The 17,842-nt window shown below is 40.5% G+C and overlaps 1 protein-coding gene and 1 non-coding gene across 2 annotated transcripts; one reads left to right on the forward strand and one right to left on the reverse strand.

Annotated features, from left to right (window-relative positions):
* The first annotated feature begins 115 nt into the window (after positions 1–115).
* LOC136940519 (uncharacterized) lies at positions 116–7,303 on the forward strand. The gene is made up of 4 exons (XM_067232707.1): positions 116–254; positions 6,273–6,467; positions 6,561–6,640; positions 6,760–7,303. Exons 1-4 carry the CDS (start codon positions 237–239, stop codon positions 7,301–7,303), a joined length of 837 nt encoding a protein of 278 aa, XP_067088808.1. The 5' UTR covers positions 116–236.
* Positions 7,304–14,464: 7,161 nt separating this feature from the next.
* On the reverse strand, positions 14,465–14,536 carry trnat-cgu (transfer RNA threonine (anticodon CGU)). The gene has a single exon. It is a non-coding gene; the product is annotated as a tRNA-Thr (tRNA).
* Positions 14,537–17,842: the final 3,306 nt, after the last annotated feature.

The following is a 17,842-nucleotide window of genomic DNA, read 5'->3' on the forward strand; positions in this document are numbered from 1 at the left end:
GACGACTAAGTGTAATTGTATAATTGGCTATATGCCACATGCTTCCGCTCCACGGTCTCAGCCACCAGGTTCACTTCCGGTCTCTGTCAACGCAACAACAATGGCTGCATTTTTTACCCGCTCACTCCTGGATCTCCCAACAATGTCACTGACAGATGTGAGCAGAATTATCCAGGCTAATTCAGCCACAGCCACCGCAAGAATGGACAAAGGATTTAAACTCTACGTTTCGAATTATGTCCATAATTATGAAGGTAAAGTTAAAATTAAGTGTTTTATGTTAGCCTAGTGTACACGTTAGCGAGTAGCTAACGACGTTAACGTTCACATCATCATGGACATCAGTTGCACTAATCACCCTACTACGCTCTCAACGAAGGCAGTCGCATTTTCTTTCCCTCTCCTCCCCCAGACCTTCCCTGCTTGCTTCCCTGCTTGGCTTCTATCGTATTGTCTAGTTATTCACGGAGAAATGCTCTGAAGTTTCAATCATTTGGATAGTTTTTGAAGATATTACTCAAAATCAAATACTACAAAAAGGAACAACCTGAGAGGACTGAAGCCCAAGGAGAACAGAAGTATTTTGGGCTGCCCTCCAAGACTGACCACAGGCAAGCCAACTAAAGCTTGTTCCCTGTAGAACTATGGCTTGTAATGACTGCAAACAACTTACTCAGAGGATAGTCGAACTGGAGCTAAGAGTCAGAACCCTCTTAGATATCAGAGAGACCGAAGACTTCATAGATTCCATGCTACCTAGCCCGGAGGCTAAGCTACCTGCCAATGAGCCACCCTTGGAACAAGCTTTCTCTCCACCGGCCGTTGGACCGGATGAGTCATGGCTTGCTCTCGGCGCTAAACCAAAGAGGCCTAGCGCCGCTTCTACCTTCATCAGAGATGGGACTGTCACCAAGGATAAACAGCAAAAAAAGCGAGGCAGAAACTCTTCCCGCATCACCTCTCCTCCTGTCACACTCAGAAACAGTTTTGAACCACTGGGAACTTTCTGTCCCTTGTGTGTGGAATCCAAAGCAAAGAGGCACAGGAGTGCTAGCCACGCAGCTAACAAACATGAAGGGCCCAGATCGCCGACACACCATGATGGTAGCTACTACACACATGCAAATCCAACACATCATCGTCTGCTGCGACCGGGAGTCCCCCATTTCACTCCAAGCCCCTCTCGGACCACTCGGGGCGCTGTTCGACCCCCTATCAAGCCTAATCAGACAACAATATCACAGCCCATCAACACTTAGAGGAGCTAACACTGCTAGCACTATAGAATCTACTGCTAGCACTAACGCAGTGTCTAACCTTGGTCTAGCACAAGGTCCTATCATTGCTAACCCAAATAAGATAAGAACTGGCCCCGCAGCTACTGATAAGGCAAACGTTAGAAATGCAAACACAACACCACATATGGCCACTATCTTGATTGGAGATGCCATGACAGCACATGTTAAACTGGCAAAGACAGAAAATATTTGTCTTAGCAACACATCTGTCGAGGAACTGTCCTCAGAGGTACAAACAATCCTCAACAATAAACCAAACAACCCTAAGATTATCATCCACACTGGCTCGTTTGATATCCTACACAAGAAAACTGGCACTGAGATACTTAAAAAACATTTCACCCAGCTACTGAACACACTTAACAGATATCAAGATGTATTCATCAGTGGACCGATTGCATGCTTTCGCAGAGGAAAAGAAGCCTTCAGTCGACTACTATCCTTCAACACATGGTTGGCAACATTCAAACAGCCTCCTGCAAGGACATGGGCCCTGCACAGATCTGCACCCCCCGGATGAATTCCCTTGTGATGGAACAGCTCAGTGACAGAGACTTTCCCAAAGAAAAGCTACGCTAGGACAGCCACCATGCTATTTCATTGGACATACCGGTCATCATCACAAACAGAAAATGGCATGGTAAAATGCATGGTTACAAACCTGAAACTAGTGTTAGAAGTCACAGAACTATCCATATTCTTCCAACAGATTTATCTACCCATGTTTTATCTGTTAATACCCCACAGATGAAACTGGCCCTTCTAAATGTTAGATCACTAAATAACAAAACATTCCTAGTTAATGATCTGGTCAAAGAAAACAACTTAGACTGCATCTGTCTAACAGAAACCTGGCTAAACAATGACACGGCAACAGCAACTTTGATAGAAGCGTGTCCGCCTGATTACAGCTTTCACCAAGTTTCAAGGACATCAAAAAAAGGTGGAGGAGTCGCAGCTATTTTCTCCTCTAAACTGTTGTTCAAAATCACTGAGCTAGGTGAATTCACATCATATGAATATCTTGCTATAGAGCTCAAAACCGAATCAATACTTTTTGTTATTATATATCGGCCACCCAAGCACTCGCCAATATTCATACAAGAATTCTCTGAACTATTATCACTATGTGTCACTAGATATGACAAAGTAGTTTTAAACGGAGACTTAAATATCCAAGTAAATAAAAAAGCAGACCCAAGAACTATTGAGCTCTTAAATCTCCTTGACAGTTTCAATCTAACTCAACACATAACAGACCCAACACACCGGCACGGAAACACACTAGATCTAGTGATAACAACTGGACTAAATATCAATAATATTTCAATAACTGATCTACCCCTCTCAGACCATCATTATATACTTTTTAATGTGGAAATTATCCTAACAAAAACCAAAAAAGAATTCTTAGTCCATAGAAGATATTTAGACGATACAGCTATGATGACATTTTCTGAACAATTTGCTCTATATGAGCCGACTTACCATGATTGCTCTCTGAATGAAATGGTAGAGAACCTCAATGATGCACTATTATCTGTGTTAGACTCTGTTGCACCACTGAAAACCAAAAAGAAGTGCACAAGCAGAACCTCCCCATGGCTGAGAAATAAAAATTTTAGTGAAACGAAAAGAAAATGCCGTGCAGCAGAGAGAAAATGGAGGAAAACAAAGAACACTATCCACTACAATATCTACAAAGATACACTAACCACCTTTAACAAAACCATCCGTCTAGCAAGGAGAGAATATTTCTCCAACATTATTACAGAAAATGCCAGAAATTCCAGAGTTCTTTTCTCCACCATTGACCAGCTGCTAAACACTGTCCCTGCCCCACCTCCATCCTCAGCAGTTAAATGTGAAGAGCTTGCTTTGTTCTTCAAGAACAAAATAACTTTGATTAGAGCGAGTATTATTAATAGTGGGGTCGAAACTGACATCAGTAGATTCTGCAACATAACCATGAGCACTTTTACCTGTATCACACTTAGTGAACTTTCCAAAATTGTCAGCGAATCTAACTCCACAACCTCAGATATTGATCCTATACCCACAACATTCTTTAAGCGAGTGTTTGATAGTGTCTCAGGTCCGGTGCTAGAGATTATAAACACATGCCTTAGAACTGGCGTCTTCCCAGATGCCTTCAAAACAGCTGTTGTAAAGCCCCTATTAAAGAAACCCAAATTGGATAACAGTCTACTTGCAAATTACAGACCAATATCAAACCTCCCATTTATTAGTAAAGTACTGGAAAAGATAGTTTTAGTCCAATTAAATTATTTTCTTGAAGAAAATAACATCCTGGAAGTCTCGCAGTCAGGTTTCAGGAAATATCACAGTACTGAAACTGCTCTCACCAAAATAATTAGCGACCTCAGACTAAACTCTGATGCAAATAAAGTCTCTATCCTTATCCTGTTAGATCTCAGTGCAGCATTTGATACAATTGATCACGACATCCTAATCAATAGACTGGAAAAGCTTATTGGGTTCACGGATAGTGTATTGAACTGGCTGAAATCATATATCACAGGAAGGAAGTTTTATGTTAGTTTAGGTGACCATAGGTCCAAGAAACATGAGAACTGCTACGGGGTTGCTCAAGGAAGCTGCTTAGGTCCATTACTTTTTTCCCTTTATATGTTACCACTCGGCGACATAATCAGAGAACATAACATAGATTTCCATATCTATGCGGATGACACACAACTATATATATCCACTGAACCCAACGATGCAACGGCCATCAATTCCATTACAAACTGCCTGTTGGCAATAAACAAATGGATGAATGACAACTTTCTTAAATTAAATGAAGACAAAACCGAAGTCCTACTATGTGGCCCCAAATCCAAAAGAGAGATGCTTATTAAGAATCTTGGAGGCTTAACCCCCTGTCTTAAACCATAGGTGACGAGTCTCGGCGTAATCCTGGACTCAGATTTGAATTTCAACTCTCACATTAATAAAGTGACCAAAACAGCTTTCTTTCACCTGAGGAATATAGCAAAGGTACGACCATTCATAAACCAAAATGATGCAGAGAAGTTAATTCATGCTTTTATATCCAGCCGGCTGGACTACTGTGACGCACTTTTCACTGGTCTTCCCAAGAAAACCACTGAAAGACTACAGCTCATTCAAAATTCTGCAGCTAGATTATTAACCAAAACTAAAAGGAGAGAACACATTAGTCCTGTCCTAGCTACTTTACACTGGCTCCCTGTTACCTTCAGAATTGACTTTAAGGTCCTTTTCCTCACATACAAAGCTCTACACGGACAAGGACCTAGCTACATTGCTAACTCCTTTATAAACTACACACCAGCTAGAACACTGCGATCATCAAATGCAGGCCTATTAGAGGTCACCAGAAGCAGTCATAAGAAGATTGGTGATTCGGCCTTTGTCAATTACGCCCCAAAACTATGGAACAAATTACCCATAAATATTAGGGAAGCTAACACTCTAGACATTTTTAAAAGACAGCTTAAAACCTACCTTTTTACCGAAGCATTTAAGTAATTTTATCTCAAAAGGGTTTTCCTACTTTTTAAAGTTGTTTTCTCTCTTGAACAGAGATCTTATTGGGATTTTTATTATTGTTTGAATTATTTATCACTTGTATTATTGTTTTTATTGATTTTATGTAAAGCACCTTGAGCTACAATTCCTGTATGAAATGTGCTATATAAATAAAGTCTTACTTACTTACTTACTTACTGTTGTATTTTGTCCAGTGTCTTATTGGTATAATGTATTTAACCCTAATTCAATGTTAATCACAGTTTCAAGCCAGGGTCTGACAGGGCTAACAATTAGGTGTCAGTGCTACCGATCAATGAGGAAAAGTCAACCTCCTCACAGTCTGAGTGTAAGGGAAAGTCATCACACAGGTTCAGTTCAGGTTCCTGAGGAAGTTACTCAAGTATTGTATTTAAGTAGTATTGACGTGTTCGTACTTACTAGATGGTGGGTCGAAGCCTTGTATCTGTTCAACTTTGCAATTAAATTTGGGGGTGACCTGGATTTCTAAAGTTGGGATGATTATTGTATTTCTAACTATAAGCCAGTTGTTGCCACCAAGTTTTTGCCCATTTTGTCAAAACCATAGTGTCAAAGTTGGTTAAACTCGCAGGCAAACTGTTTTTACAGGGGCAGTGAACCAGCTCAAGGATCACCTCTGGAGCTGGTGGAAGTGACATCCACTGTCATAATTATTGTCTTAATTCATCTGTCAAACAATGTCCTTATTTCTTTGTGATTTCTAATAAATTCACATGCCTTCTTACAATGTTGCTTTTCTATTGATATTGTAGGCAACTGTGTTTGCCTACGAGTTTAACAAACTTTTACACTATCCATGTCATCCCCAAATTAAATAGCAAAGTTGAACAGATACGAGGCTTCGGCCCACCACCTATACTACTCCCTGATAACCACCAGCTGCCACGGGAAACTAGATTGCGTTCAGAGTTCTGTACCCTGTCTTACTTACCTTTCTCTTATCTTGAATGAGTAAAGTGAGGGTAATCTTGAAATATGGACAGTGTTAGGATATGACCCATTAAGTAGACTAGACAGGCTAAATTGACTTTTATGCTTAACATCTCACTTCTCATCTCAACATAAGTTCTGTTCTTAAACTTTAAAGTTCTCAAACTGTTTTAAAAATTGTATACATGGTGCAGTCAGTAATGCTAGATGATGTGTAAGGCTGAGTACTCTCAACAAAGACACACATAAGCATGTATATGTTTGTTGATAGTCAGATTTATCCAAGATGTTTTTTTAAACAGTTTATGGTATTTATAGAACCAGGGGTTTGAGAATTATAGGGGTCTGTCAGCTGAATGCTCCACTTTATTTGCTAACACATCTCTTTGTGCTCACTGCACCTATAATGCTGTAATGTGTTGCAAATGCAGTATTATTTTTTGTCTTAACACATGTGTATTGTAACAGATTGTGCTGAGGGATTCACGCCCTGTAGAGCTCCACAGCTGCCAGTGTTCTTGTGTGGCCGGTACTGTCCTATGCAACCATGTAGCAGCTGTCCTATATCAGACTGCTCAGTACTCGCAGCAAAAGCTCACCTCTGTCCCACCAGTGCACAGCTGCACAGAGACAGAACAGAGGTGGCACAAGCCAAGAAGCACGGTAACTTGTTAAACTTCACAATGCAGTTTTATTTGTGTGCTGGTGTGTATACTTTGTTTACCTAATAAAAAAAAATATATATTTTCTCTGCAGGGTATTAAACCAGGTCCGGTCAACGACATGGTGATCCTGTCAGCCCGACCAAGGGAAAGAAGACTGATGGAAGGCATAAGGTTTGTATTGTTACTTACTGTATCAAACTTGAATCACAATATCTCTTTGGTTTTATAAGAATTTAAATAATAATAACAATAATAACTCACCTTTGTGTTGTTTTGCCCTTTTTTCACAGGAGTAACCTGTATAGAGGAGTAACATCACCTCTGCCTGAACCCTCTTGTTTGAATGTTGGCGTTATATACCAGGACCTCCTTGCTTATCTGGCGCCCATGATCACAACTATGGCCATCTCCCATGACGTGCCACTGGTCGACTCTTTGTTTGGGCCTGTTCAAGAGGGCAGCGTACTGTGTTATCAAATGCCAACCAAGGCAGTGCCCAGAACCTGCCCACACTCAGATGCCCCATCTCCCCCACAGCTGCCACTCTTGGGCCTGGGTAGAGGACAGGTAGAGGGCTTGGGCCCTCTACCTGTTCTTTCATATGCACACTACAACAACACCATCACATGGCATCCCTTGAAACATCTATGGAGACAGCCCACAAAATTGAAGAAGCTACGAAAGAACAGAGTTCATGTGCAGAGTGGCACCAGCTTAGGCGGTCCCGCATCACTTCAACCAAGTTCCGTGAGGTCTGCCACACCAGGGCACATAGCTCTGCTGAAAATCTGGCCAGGAGATTACTTAGACCTACCCATCAGACAGCAGACATGAGGAGGGGATTGGACCTCGAACCCACAGCCATTGAGGAATACTGTAGGGTAAGAGAAGTCAACCATTACCCATGTTGGTTCCTTATCCACCCTGATGCCCCATGGATGGGTGCATCCCCTGATGGGATTGTCTTCGATCCGAATGGAGAACCTGTGTTTGGACTTGTTGAGGTAAAATGCCCGAATGTAGCTAGCTATGTGGACTGCCCATATATTATGAGCAGCGGGGGAAAACACAAACTCAGGAAAACACATCCTTACTTTTGGCAAGTCCAGGGCCAAATGTTAATTTCTGGATGTCATTGGTGTGACTTTGTTGTGTACACACAAGAGGACATGTTTATACAAAGGATTACCCGTGATAATGAAACAACAAACATCATTAAGGAGAAGGTTGACTTTTTCTTTTTTAATGTCTTTCTCAGTATTTATTTGTCTGATTAGTTTTGAAATGTATATGTATGTATGTATGTATGTATGTATGTATGTATGTATGTATGTATGTATGTATGTATGTATGTATGTATGTATGTATGTATGTATGTATGTATGCATGCATGCATGTATGAAATTAAATTAACTCCTTGGTACATATCAGCACACTATACAAAGATATTTACAATAAAAGCCAATATAAGCACTTACTTAGCCCATGCTTTTACAAGAGGCCCGTTCTCATAATTTGTGAGGAGACAGGCCACAGTGTAAATTTGATTAATGCTTCCAAAAAGGCGGAGGGGGATTACTGAGTCAAAGAATTTGTGCTCCTTTACCCGCCGAATTAAACGCTCAACATGGACCCTGAGACGTGCAATGGCCTGGGTCTCCCTAACATCACAAGCTGACATCTGAGACCTACCGGACAGGAATGCTGGCCTGTAAACTTTGCACGGTGCGATGTCATCAATGAGAAAACCTCTGTCTACCATGGCGGCCATCCCAGGTTTCAGGAGTTTAAGCACACCACATTCACGTGTGATCTGCTTGTCGCTGATTGACCCGGCGTACAGTCCAGATATGAATGTTATTGCCCCATGTGGGGCAATCCCTATGAGTCCTTTTAGAGTGCAGTGGGACTTGTAACTGGAAAATACCTCACTCTGGAGGAGTGGGGATGATGGGCACTGACACGTCAACTCTGTGCAGTCAAGGATGACAGCAGTGTCAGGGTAGTCCTTGAAATCTGCTGGCAAATATTCCTGGATCTGCTCCTGGGGCATCCAAATCCTCACTGAGCCAAGCACTGCATATAAGAAGTTGCTCCATGATGTGATAATCCGACTGACTGTGGACTGATGGACTCCGTACCGGTAGGCAAGATCCCGCTGCTTGGAGCCAAGGGCCAGGTAATTGAGAAATAGGAACAGCTCATCGATGGGCTGAAGGGAGTGGATGGCAGCATTTGCCTCAGTGAGTGTGCCTCTCTGAGCTTGCCTTACACTCGTCATTGATGGCAGAGAAGGTTCGATCAAGGCCCAGAAACGCATGAGCAGGTCATGTGATGCAAACCTAGGGAAACAGAATAGAGATGTGTGCATCTTGTAGATATTCCCATTTTAAAGTTATACACCTTTATTAAGTTGTAAACAAATGTGATGCATTCCCAACTATCCTTTGTCATGAAATTCACTAACATTGCAGCCACGTAGCCACGTACCCAATACACTGTCCTCTACAATCTAGGGAACATTAGAGACATTTCCTTGGCACTGAGCTACTAGTAATAGGCCTGAGTTAATTGGCTGAAGTTGCCTTACCTGGTGAAGAAACGGATGTCTTTGTCCGAGGAAGCAAAACGGTGGATGCCGAACCTCTGCGTCAACGTAAGGCTCTCGACTTGCTGTCTCAGCTGGCGAGTTTCCTCTTGAAGAGCTGCATTTTCCTCAAGCACCAGGTCCACAAATGCGGGATCAGGACCCACGGCGTAGTCATGGTCATCTTGGCCTGAAGCGTCTGCGCTTTCTGGAAGGCTCTCCTTGGGTGGCGGTCTCGGTCTTCTCTCCCAGACCCCCGGTCTTGGAAGGGGAAGGGAGAAGTTGTTCCACTCAAATAATGCTGGAACAGCTCCCTTTTTAAGTAATCGCCGCCCGTTCTCGGATGTAGGCTCTCGTATGTCCTCTTTAAAATGCCGACTACAAAATGCCGACTACGTTATTACACCTCACCTGGCGTGAGGTGTAATAACGAAGTGATCCCTGCGGATGGCGACTACCCATTTACGTCTGAGCTCCTCATCCACAGGAAAGGTAAAAAAACTAAGCACACCGTTGTACTTACTTGAGTTCTGGCATAAAGGCACACAACAGTGTTCAGCAGTTGTACCAGATGTTCGCTGATATTTTAAATTTTTCGTCAATTCTCTTCTCTTGACTAGCTTTGGACAATCAATATGGACGATGGACGCCATTGCAGCGGAAGTGAACGTGGTGGCTGAGATTTTAGGCGGGAAGTACGTCAGCTCACCGTGGCATAACGGCAATTGTAAATATAACCATGGATAATTGTTTTACATAGAAAGAAGTCAGAAGGCTGGCATGATTCTAGCGAATTTGCCAGTCCGCTGTCTGTTGAACCAAGTCTTTTACAAATTGCTAGGATAGCTTTGGGATCTGAGGAAAAGATCCAGGCTGTGACTTTGTAAGCTAAGGGCTAATGGTGAAAACGTGGAGGAAGTGCATTCTGCTCTGTCCTGAGACAAAGAAGAGTCCAGGAAGTTAGATTTGCAACTATGGCAACGACATTTGTAGCTAACAAACTTACAGACAGACTCAACAGCGATGACGGCAGGTACATGCTAGTAAAGGAAATGCAGCTTGACATTTGAGATCCAGGATAGCTAACCGCATGACACGTGCGCAGACGGAAATTGAGAAATTGACAAAAGACACAAATTTAGAGAAATAGACGAATTTGAATCGAATTTGACATACTAATTTGGATACTTTTGAAATACGTTACGTGATGAGTATTTTAATACATTCGTTGACAAGATTTTTGTTTGTTTGAGTATACTTTATAGCCTAGGAGTTTCAGAAATTCAGAGGAAAGGTGGGGGCTAAAATAGAGTCCCGTTACGTTGAAGTTTTACAAAGATGATCCCAGAGGGTATAATTTGATGATTGCAACCTTATGTGTTATGGGAACTTATAGGAAGCTTGTGTTCAGACAGGAAGGTTGTTTTTATTTGGCGAAGGAATATGGTTTGTTTAAAGGTTTTATTTCATTTGAAATTGTAACTTTATTACTATCTACATCTGATTTTAATAATCACGTGCACATCAAATATCCATTGACATGGAATCAATTGATGGCACTTTTCCAGTTGGGTTATTTTGAAGCTGTGTTTTTCACAAATGTTATTTTATATGGCTTTAAGGAAATGTATGTGAAAAATTGAGGAAGTGATTAGAAAGTTTCATAAAAGATTGGTTTAGAGTGGATCATGGAAAGTTTATGGAATGAAGCAAGAGAACGTTTTGTGGATGTGAAGAGATGATTGGTTTAAACACTGAAACCTTGTTTCTGCCATGTACCGTCAAAAGACACCTGGATGTTGATAACAGCTTCCTTGTCTTCCTTGAGTAGTTCTGCTACATCTGGATCGATGTCTGCATAAGCTGCTCTGATCTGATCTGCTGCACTGTCCAGAGACTCCAACCCCGCTCAACCTCAGCAACTAGACATGCATAACACTACAATCAGTATTGTTATACAGTGTCTGTTTGCAATCTTATGAGCAGTTTATGTTATATTGCTACGGGTATATTTGTATGAAGTAACATTTGAAAGGCTACCATCCCCACATGATGCTTCTTAAGGCCGATTTATACAACTCCGTTTTCACGGACACGGACACAGGGAACGCCCTCTCCGACGTGGAACGCCCTCTCCGAGCCCTCTCCGAGCCCCTTGGAGAGCTCTACGTGCACCTCCTGATTTTCCTGACTATCCGTCTGTCCGTCCGTCATTCTACGGATACCCCTTGGCTGTGATTGGTCCGTATTAAGAACCGTTTGCGTCAGGGGCGGGGTTGCTGTGACCAACAAGACGAACAGAATCCTTTGACTGCCATTGCTGTAAGTTGTTACAATTCATATTTCAGCTAAACAGTACATGTAAATCAGCATCTGAATTAAAATGTGACGAGAAATGGGCAGTGTAGTTGCTGAAAATGTGCTTATTTTATTGATGAAACGGCTAATTTGTAAATTTGCTCAGACTTTTTGATAACCTAGCTAGCATCGCAGTGCAGCGCCACCTACTCTTCTGGCAGTGAATTGTTTTCAGCACCCACAGACTTCGGAGAACTATAAATTCAACGAATCCGTCCGACTCCGTCCGTCTGTCCGTAATGGAGTCAGAGTAGTATAATTCGGCCTTTACTCTACACAGAAATGTAAGAAGGGCACATTATATAAATACATATTTATTTCATGTTATTTGATATGAAGTTACAGAATACATTAAACACATTGTAATTTTAACGTTGACTAACTGACAATCAGAGACATTTCTATTTTGGTATTTACCTGTCACTTTTTTGTCATGTCTCTGGTATGACTTCAGCTGCATGGAGGGGATTCCTAGTACTTTACTAATTTTCTTTAGAGCTCTATAACCTAGACCCAGTTCATGAGCTAAAAGCACCATCCTCACATTGATGTCAAATGCAACATCTCCACTTTTTCTGTACCTATCACCTTCCTGGCAATGGGTACACTGAAGCATGACAGAAGTACAAAACCCTTGTTTGCAGAATCAATCGTCACTTGCTTGGTACGATACTTCCATTTCCAATCTGGCAACATTGAGCACCTTGCCGCCTTTGTTATCATTATTGCTTTAATATATGAGTAGGACTGAAAAGTGTCTTAATTTTCTTATTTTAATATGTGGCCATATAAAGAATGTATTATTATTATTTAGAATGTGTTATTTATCATTATTGCTTTAATATGGACAAGACACATTAAAGACATGAAACAACCACTGAAAGCCACAGAAGCACTGGACTAAATGCCACAAAAAAGATTTGTTTTACATTTGCACATTTTGTTAAGTTTCATTTCATTTGTGACATTTGTATGCATTCACATGTTGCGGCAAGCAATACAAGTGTCCTCTTTTTCACAAACTCAAATCTGGTCACCCTAGCTAACCTTACACTCAGTGTGAACAATAGAACTAAGCAAACTAACGTCCAACACTACACATACCAAAATAAACACAAGTTCAACAATAGAAACTTAAACAATGCTTCCGTCAACAAAATTAACCCCCCAACTGAGTCCCCTTCTGTACTACCGCAAGCCATGCTGAAAACCAAGAGCGCAATTGTGACCCTACATGAACACCGGTGCGAATACAACATAAAAACGACATTTCCCATTAATGAGTAGTTTGAACCCATTTACCACAGATAACCGCATCCGGATCAGTATAGAGGCGCCCTCCCTGGAAATGTTTGATGCCTCTAAATGTGCTGAAAACTGTCAGCTGGAAAAAGATCAAGACTCACATGCTACAAAGCTTGGCCAAGCCAGTCAGTTTGAAACAATGTTACCATGAATACAAAAAAGTAATAAATGAATATCTAATGAATAAATAAGTAACCAATCCTGTTTCCGGTCAATTTTGTGTAATTCATTCAATAGTCTAATAATGATGCAATGTTTAAACAGAAACTGAATTTTTGTCTGAGCCCCTACAGTTTTTCACTTGGGGGCACATGTGCTCCAGCAAAAAAAGGTTTGCTTTCTTTTCGGGCTCTCCCAAAAATGGAATTTAAGGTGAGAAGGTCCTTGCATGAGATCAAGCTCCTTGTATTCTAGAGAATCCTCTGTCGATTTGTCAGTGCAAACAAAAGGAAAACTTGGCAATTTAACGCTGTTACATTACAGTTTTTCACAATTGCTAAAACACATTTCTTGAAACAGTCACCCATTTTCTCAAAACTGTAGACACAAAACCTCATCTTCAAGCACTATTTACAAAACCTCTGAATCCTCTTGCAAAATGAAACTTTCGCCTCAAAACAGATTTACCTGTGCTCAAAATCAAACACTGCTCTCAAATCATAAACAAAGTTATCAAAATTATATACACTATCAAGCAGTCAGTAAACAATACACCAAAAAATAGAAAACACATTGTTCAAATTCATTTTTACGTAATCTCAAAACAAATTTCATATTTATCCGTCATTGTCTTTTGATGAACAAAAACATGTTCTATCATAGTAGCTCAAAATTGATCAGAAATTACTACTCTGATTTGCTCTTTGCAATTGTTTTGTTCTTTCTCCTCCTTGTACACCTATACAGTACTGTACCCTGCATCTCACTACTCACAACTCACTCTTGTTCTTTGTTGATATGAACCTGCAATCAGTCCAAATCTATTGAGCAGTCAGTACTGTTAATGTAACAAATGGAAAACACAATTCAGGGCCATTCCCACCTTCAACAACCTGTTTGCTCTCTGAACTGGCTTATATTAGTTGTGTCAGATCATTTGAAACAAGTGAAATCAATTTTGAGTGGTTGTGTTTAGTCAATGACATGTTTTCTCTATTTGATTGTTGACATTTGTGTTTACCAGTATAAATGACAATGTGTTATAAAAAGGAAAATGTGTTTAGAGTTTTGCTGAACAGTCTAAGTGAGATCTGCAAATTGTTTTTTACCATGTGAAATGGTTTAAGGTATTGACAACAGACAGGCACAATTAGCTACATGAGTTCAGGCAACTGAGAACTTTGTTCTGCCAATGGGTTTGAGTGTTTTAGCAATTGAGAAAAACTGTACACATTAGGTTACATCAGCAATACACAAAGTTATATTAACCTTAAATAGAGACAGTTTTATTTGAAGCTGTTCTGCCATAGATGTGAAGTACAGACTAGAGTTGTATAGTCCTTTATGGGCTATAAAATAACATTTGGGGTAGCGAGGTTTGTCTAAACTTTCATGATCAGCGATAGCAAGGGGATATATTAACAACACGGTCAAATTCAGGGTAAATGTCTATATAATCTAAATAGTAAACCATGTAATTGGCCAAAGAGTCGGATATGTACAACGACTCAAGTATATTTTCAGAAACATTTCAACAATTTCACTGGCATCACCTCGATTTAAAAATGTGTCTATCAAATCTTCCTAGGCACGGACGGGGTTCGAACCCGCGATCTTCGGTTTACGAGACCGACGCCTTACCACTTGGCCACCGCGCCTGGGTGATATGGCTTTTATCAATAAACGCTATAAGAAGTATTCTAACATGTATTTTGCATGTTTCTATTGTAAACAAGAAACTATTTGCAATATCAGTCTTTACATTTAGTGGTACACTTTAGTCATCATGCTCACATTCAGTTAGAACAAAAACTTAGAGTAGCCTGACCGTTGTTAATGTCCGATTCAATTGCAGCATAGACAATGCCAGCGGTATGTACATTGTAATTTAAGTTAGGAAGTTGTTCGTTTCTTGCACAAGGGTATCAGATAAAACTGGACGTTATAAATATATCAAGCAATAAATTATTATGTACTTGATAGGGGACACCCTTTTGGTGTGACGTGAACATCCCCGACTCCCGGATGTAGCAAGCTAGGATACATAGCTAAATTGATGCTAAACTGAGCTACTCACTGTGTGACTTATTAGAAACTGCAAGTGGCAGCTCGGATCAAAGATGGATTCGAGAGACCGCAGATAGAGTGCGGCTAGTTTGGTTTGTTAAACGTTTTAGATCTTGTATTATTGTTTTTGTTGATTTTATGTAAAGCACTTTGAGCTGCAATTCTTGTATGAAAAGTGCTATATAAATAAAGTCTTACTTACTTACGTACTCTCATTTAGTAGGCTATTTCAGTTTCGTTTAATAATGCTATCTAAGTAAAAGCCTAAGGATGTGATTTATATTATATCCAGACATGCAAATTTAGTTATAGTCGCTGTTGGGCCGTTGTGCAATAAGCTATTTTGGTAAGTGAAGTCAATTGATCAAGATAATAAACTTGGCTATAACAGCTAGCACGTTTTACAGCAGATATTTAGCCGTCAGGACAGTTTTCTAAAAGATTATACAGATTAGGCATTTATATTTCGTCATTGGTAGGCTAATGCACACAAGAAATTTGCAGATGCATAGAAGTCATATTTGGGATTTTAGCTATGTAAAAAAAACGCTATACACCTTCCATGTTAATGTGCGTTATTATGAGGATCAGGGTTGTAACAAAGTCACTAATGGGAATTGCATAGCTCCAATCATGGTTGCAAACGTACACCTGCTAGCAGTCTTAAAAAAAAAAAACTAGGCTACAAGCTCATAAAAAAGAAAAGTGACATGTTGCAAATAAACACTGGGGTTCATGGAATTTAACTCTCTCATGTGTCTGTCTATTGCAGTTGTGTGACCTTGATGGCCTACGGCTAGCACACCTCAAGGTTCCGCCACCATGACACTCCTGGTGGACGTAGTCTGGGCGGTGTGGAGCATCGGAGCAGGCATCTACGATTACTTCCACACCAGTGCCATGGAGGAGAGGATCCACGCACTGGAGAATGTTCTGTCCATCCATCAGTGTGTCATTGCTGCTATGTCGACAGGCCTGGTTCTACTCATGACCTATATCCTCTGGAGAAAACACTGAATATGTTGGCTGTGGTATGCTCAATCTTAAGGTAGAATCAAAGAGTAATAAGAGACAAAAATCCTATTTGGTTACAGATGGTTACAATACTTTTCCATGTAATTAACAGTTATTTATACGTATCATGTTGAGAAGTACTCTCAATTTTAGGATTTGAGGACATTTAGAGATCCATTCATGTTGCACTAGAAACTGAGGATGAAAAGGGAAACCTTGTTACTCTAGGTTTTAATAACTGCTATCCATTTTAGACCGTTTAGATTTTTTTGTGTGTCCCAAAGGCTTGTATCTGGGAACCAGAAGTCTTGAGTCTTGGACAAAAGTGTACAACTGTATGATTGTGAATCCATCCAATATTTTTCATCAAGTTTTTACCACTGCTGAGTCAGCTGAATTGATTCACAGTCATTGTGTGGATTGTCACAGTTTCTTAATACTGTATCCTTATACCACTACTACCTTCCTCACGTCAAAAGGGAATAACTATTATCTGATGAATAAATCTTGGCTACACAAGCTGAGTGTGTAATATATACCTGCTACATTTTGGGTGGTTAATATGTTATGTGGATGAGAGAAAATCTAAAACTCAAACAGAAGCAAGACAAACTTCTCCACTTGGGTAAGAACTATATTAGACCTACTAATTACTAGAGTATTGTGTGAGATACAATGCTATTCCAAATGGGATAATGTGTCCCATATGTAAGCGAGGTCACTTGCCCCAAAAACTTTTGTGGGAAGATTACTAACATTAATTTATGTTTTCATGCGATTTGCAAAAAATATCTAACGTTTTTCACAAACTAAAGCTAACGTTATGCTAACAAAATTCAAAGGCAAATATAGCTGCAAGCAGCAATGCAGATTCCTCTTCAAAATGGCGTTGGGGTTAAACCCTCCCAATGGAGGAATCCTAAAAAGTATTTTTGTCTGAATCCTAAATGAAAAATTATAGCTATGGCTGAATTTGAACCTCTGACCTCAAGTTAATGCCTTAATAACTCAGCTACATCTGCTGCTGCTGAGAATGAGGTTCTGTTTCTATATTTTAAAAACGTATTGAATTAATTTTTGCTAAGTAACAAATTGAAAGACATCAATTCTACACGTCTACAAAATTCAAGTCAGTTTGACTTACGGTTCAAGAGAAGAAGGTTTTGAAGGTTTTCCAAAATTTTCACTGTACAGGAAAATCCATCATGGTGGACCTCATGGGTCCTTGAAAATCTTCTGTTCCCCATGAGAAATGAGGCATGTACACCAAGTTTTAGAAACATTGGACAAATGGGGTGGAAATGCCATCACTTTGAAAATGGGACATTTGGATGTGGCCTATAGCGTCCCCTAAGGAGGAATGTGGGCCATTCCTGGTGTGGAGGTTAGTCATGCCCTGTTGTATCAATGTGCCAAATTCCAAAACTTTCTACTAATGAGTTATTGAGTTATTGCCTAACCCTCCGGATTGAGGAATCCTAATAACATTGTGTATGGTTGACAAACAGTTATTAATAAGTCTGAATACATGCAGCAAGTTTGGTGGGAATACATCAAAGATTTGCTGAGATACGACCCAACTTCCCGTTTGCCGGCTTTGCTGCAGATTTTGATTAGCTCTACCGGGAAAACGGTTTCGAAAATCAGAAAACCATGTGTGTCGATCATCGAACTGAGACCTCGGGTGTCCTGGTGCCAAGTGCACATATGGACACCCTTATACTTGAACATGGTGTTCGTTATGGACAAGCCGTGTCTAGCACAGAAGTCCAACAACAAAACACCGCTCGGGTTCAGATCGGGGAAGCCGTTCCTCCCAATCACACCCCTCCAGGTCTCACTGTCATTGCCCACATGAGCATTGAAGTCCCCCAGGAGGACTA

Source organism: Osmerus mordax, chromosome 3 (genome assembly GCF_038355195.1).
Source record: "Osmerus mordax isolate fOsmMor3 chromosome 3, fOsmMor3.pri, whole genome shotgun sequence".
Classification (NCBI taxonomy): Eukaryota; Metazoa; Chordata; class Actinopteri; order Osmeriformes; family Osmeridae; genus Osmerus; species Osmerus mordax.

Bases quoted from the DNA above. Each gene is read 5' to 3' on its own strand.
- LOC136940519 (XM_067232707.1), top strand. The intron at 6,468-6,560 runs GTAACTTGTTAA...TTTTCTCTGCAG, and splicing joins GGCACAAGCCAAGAAGCACG to GGTATTAAACCAGGTCCGGT. The intron at 6,641-6,759 runs GTTTGTATTGTT...CTTTTTTCACAG, and splicing joins AGACTGATGGAAGGCATAAG to GAGTAACCTGTATAGAGGAG.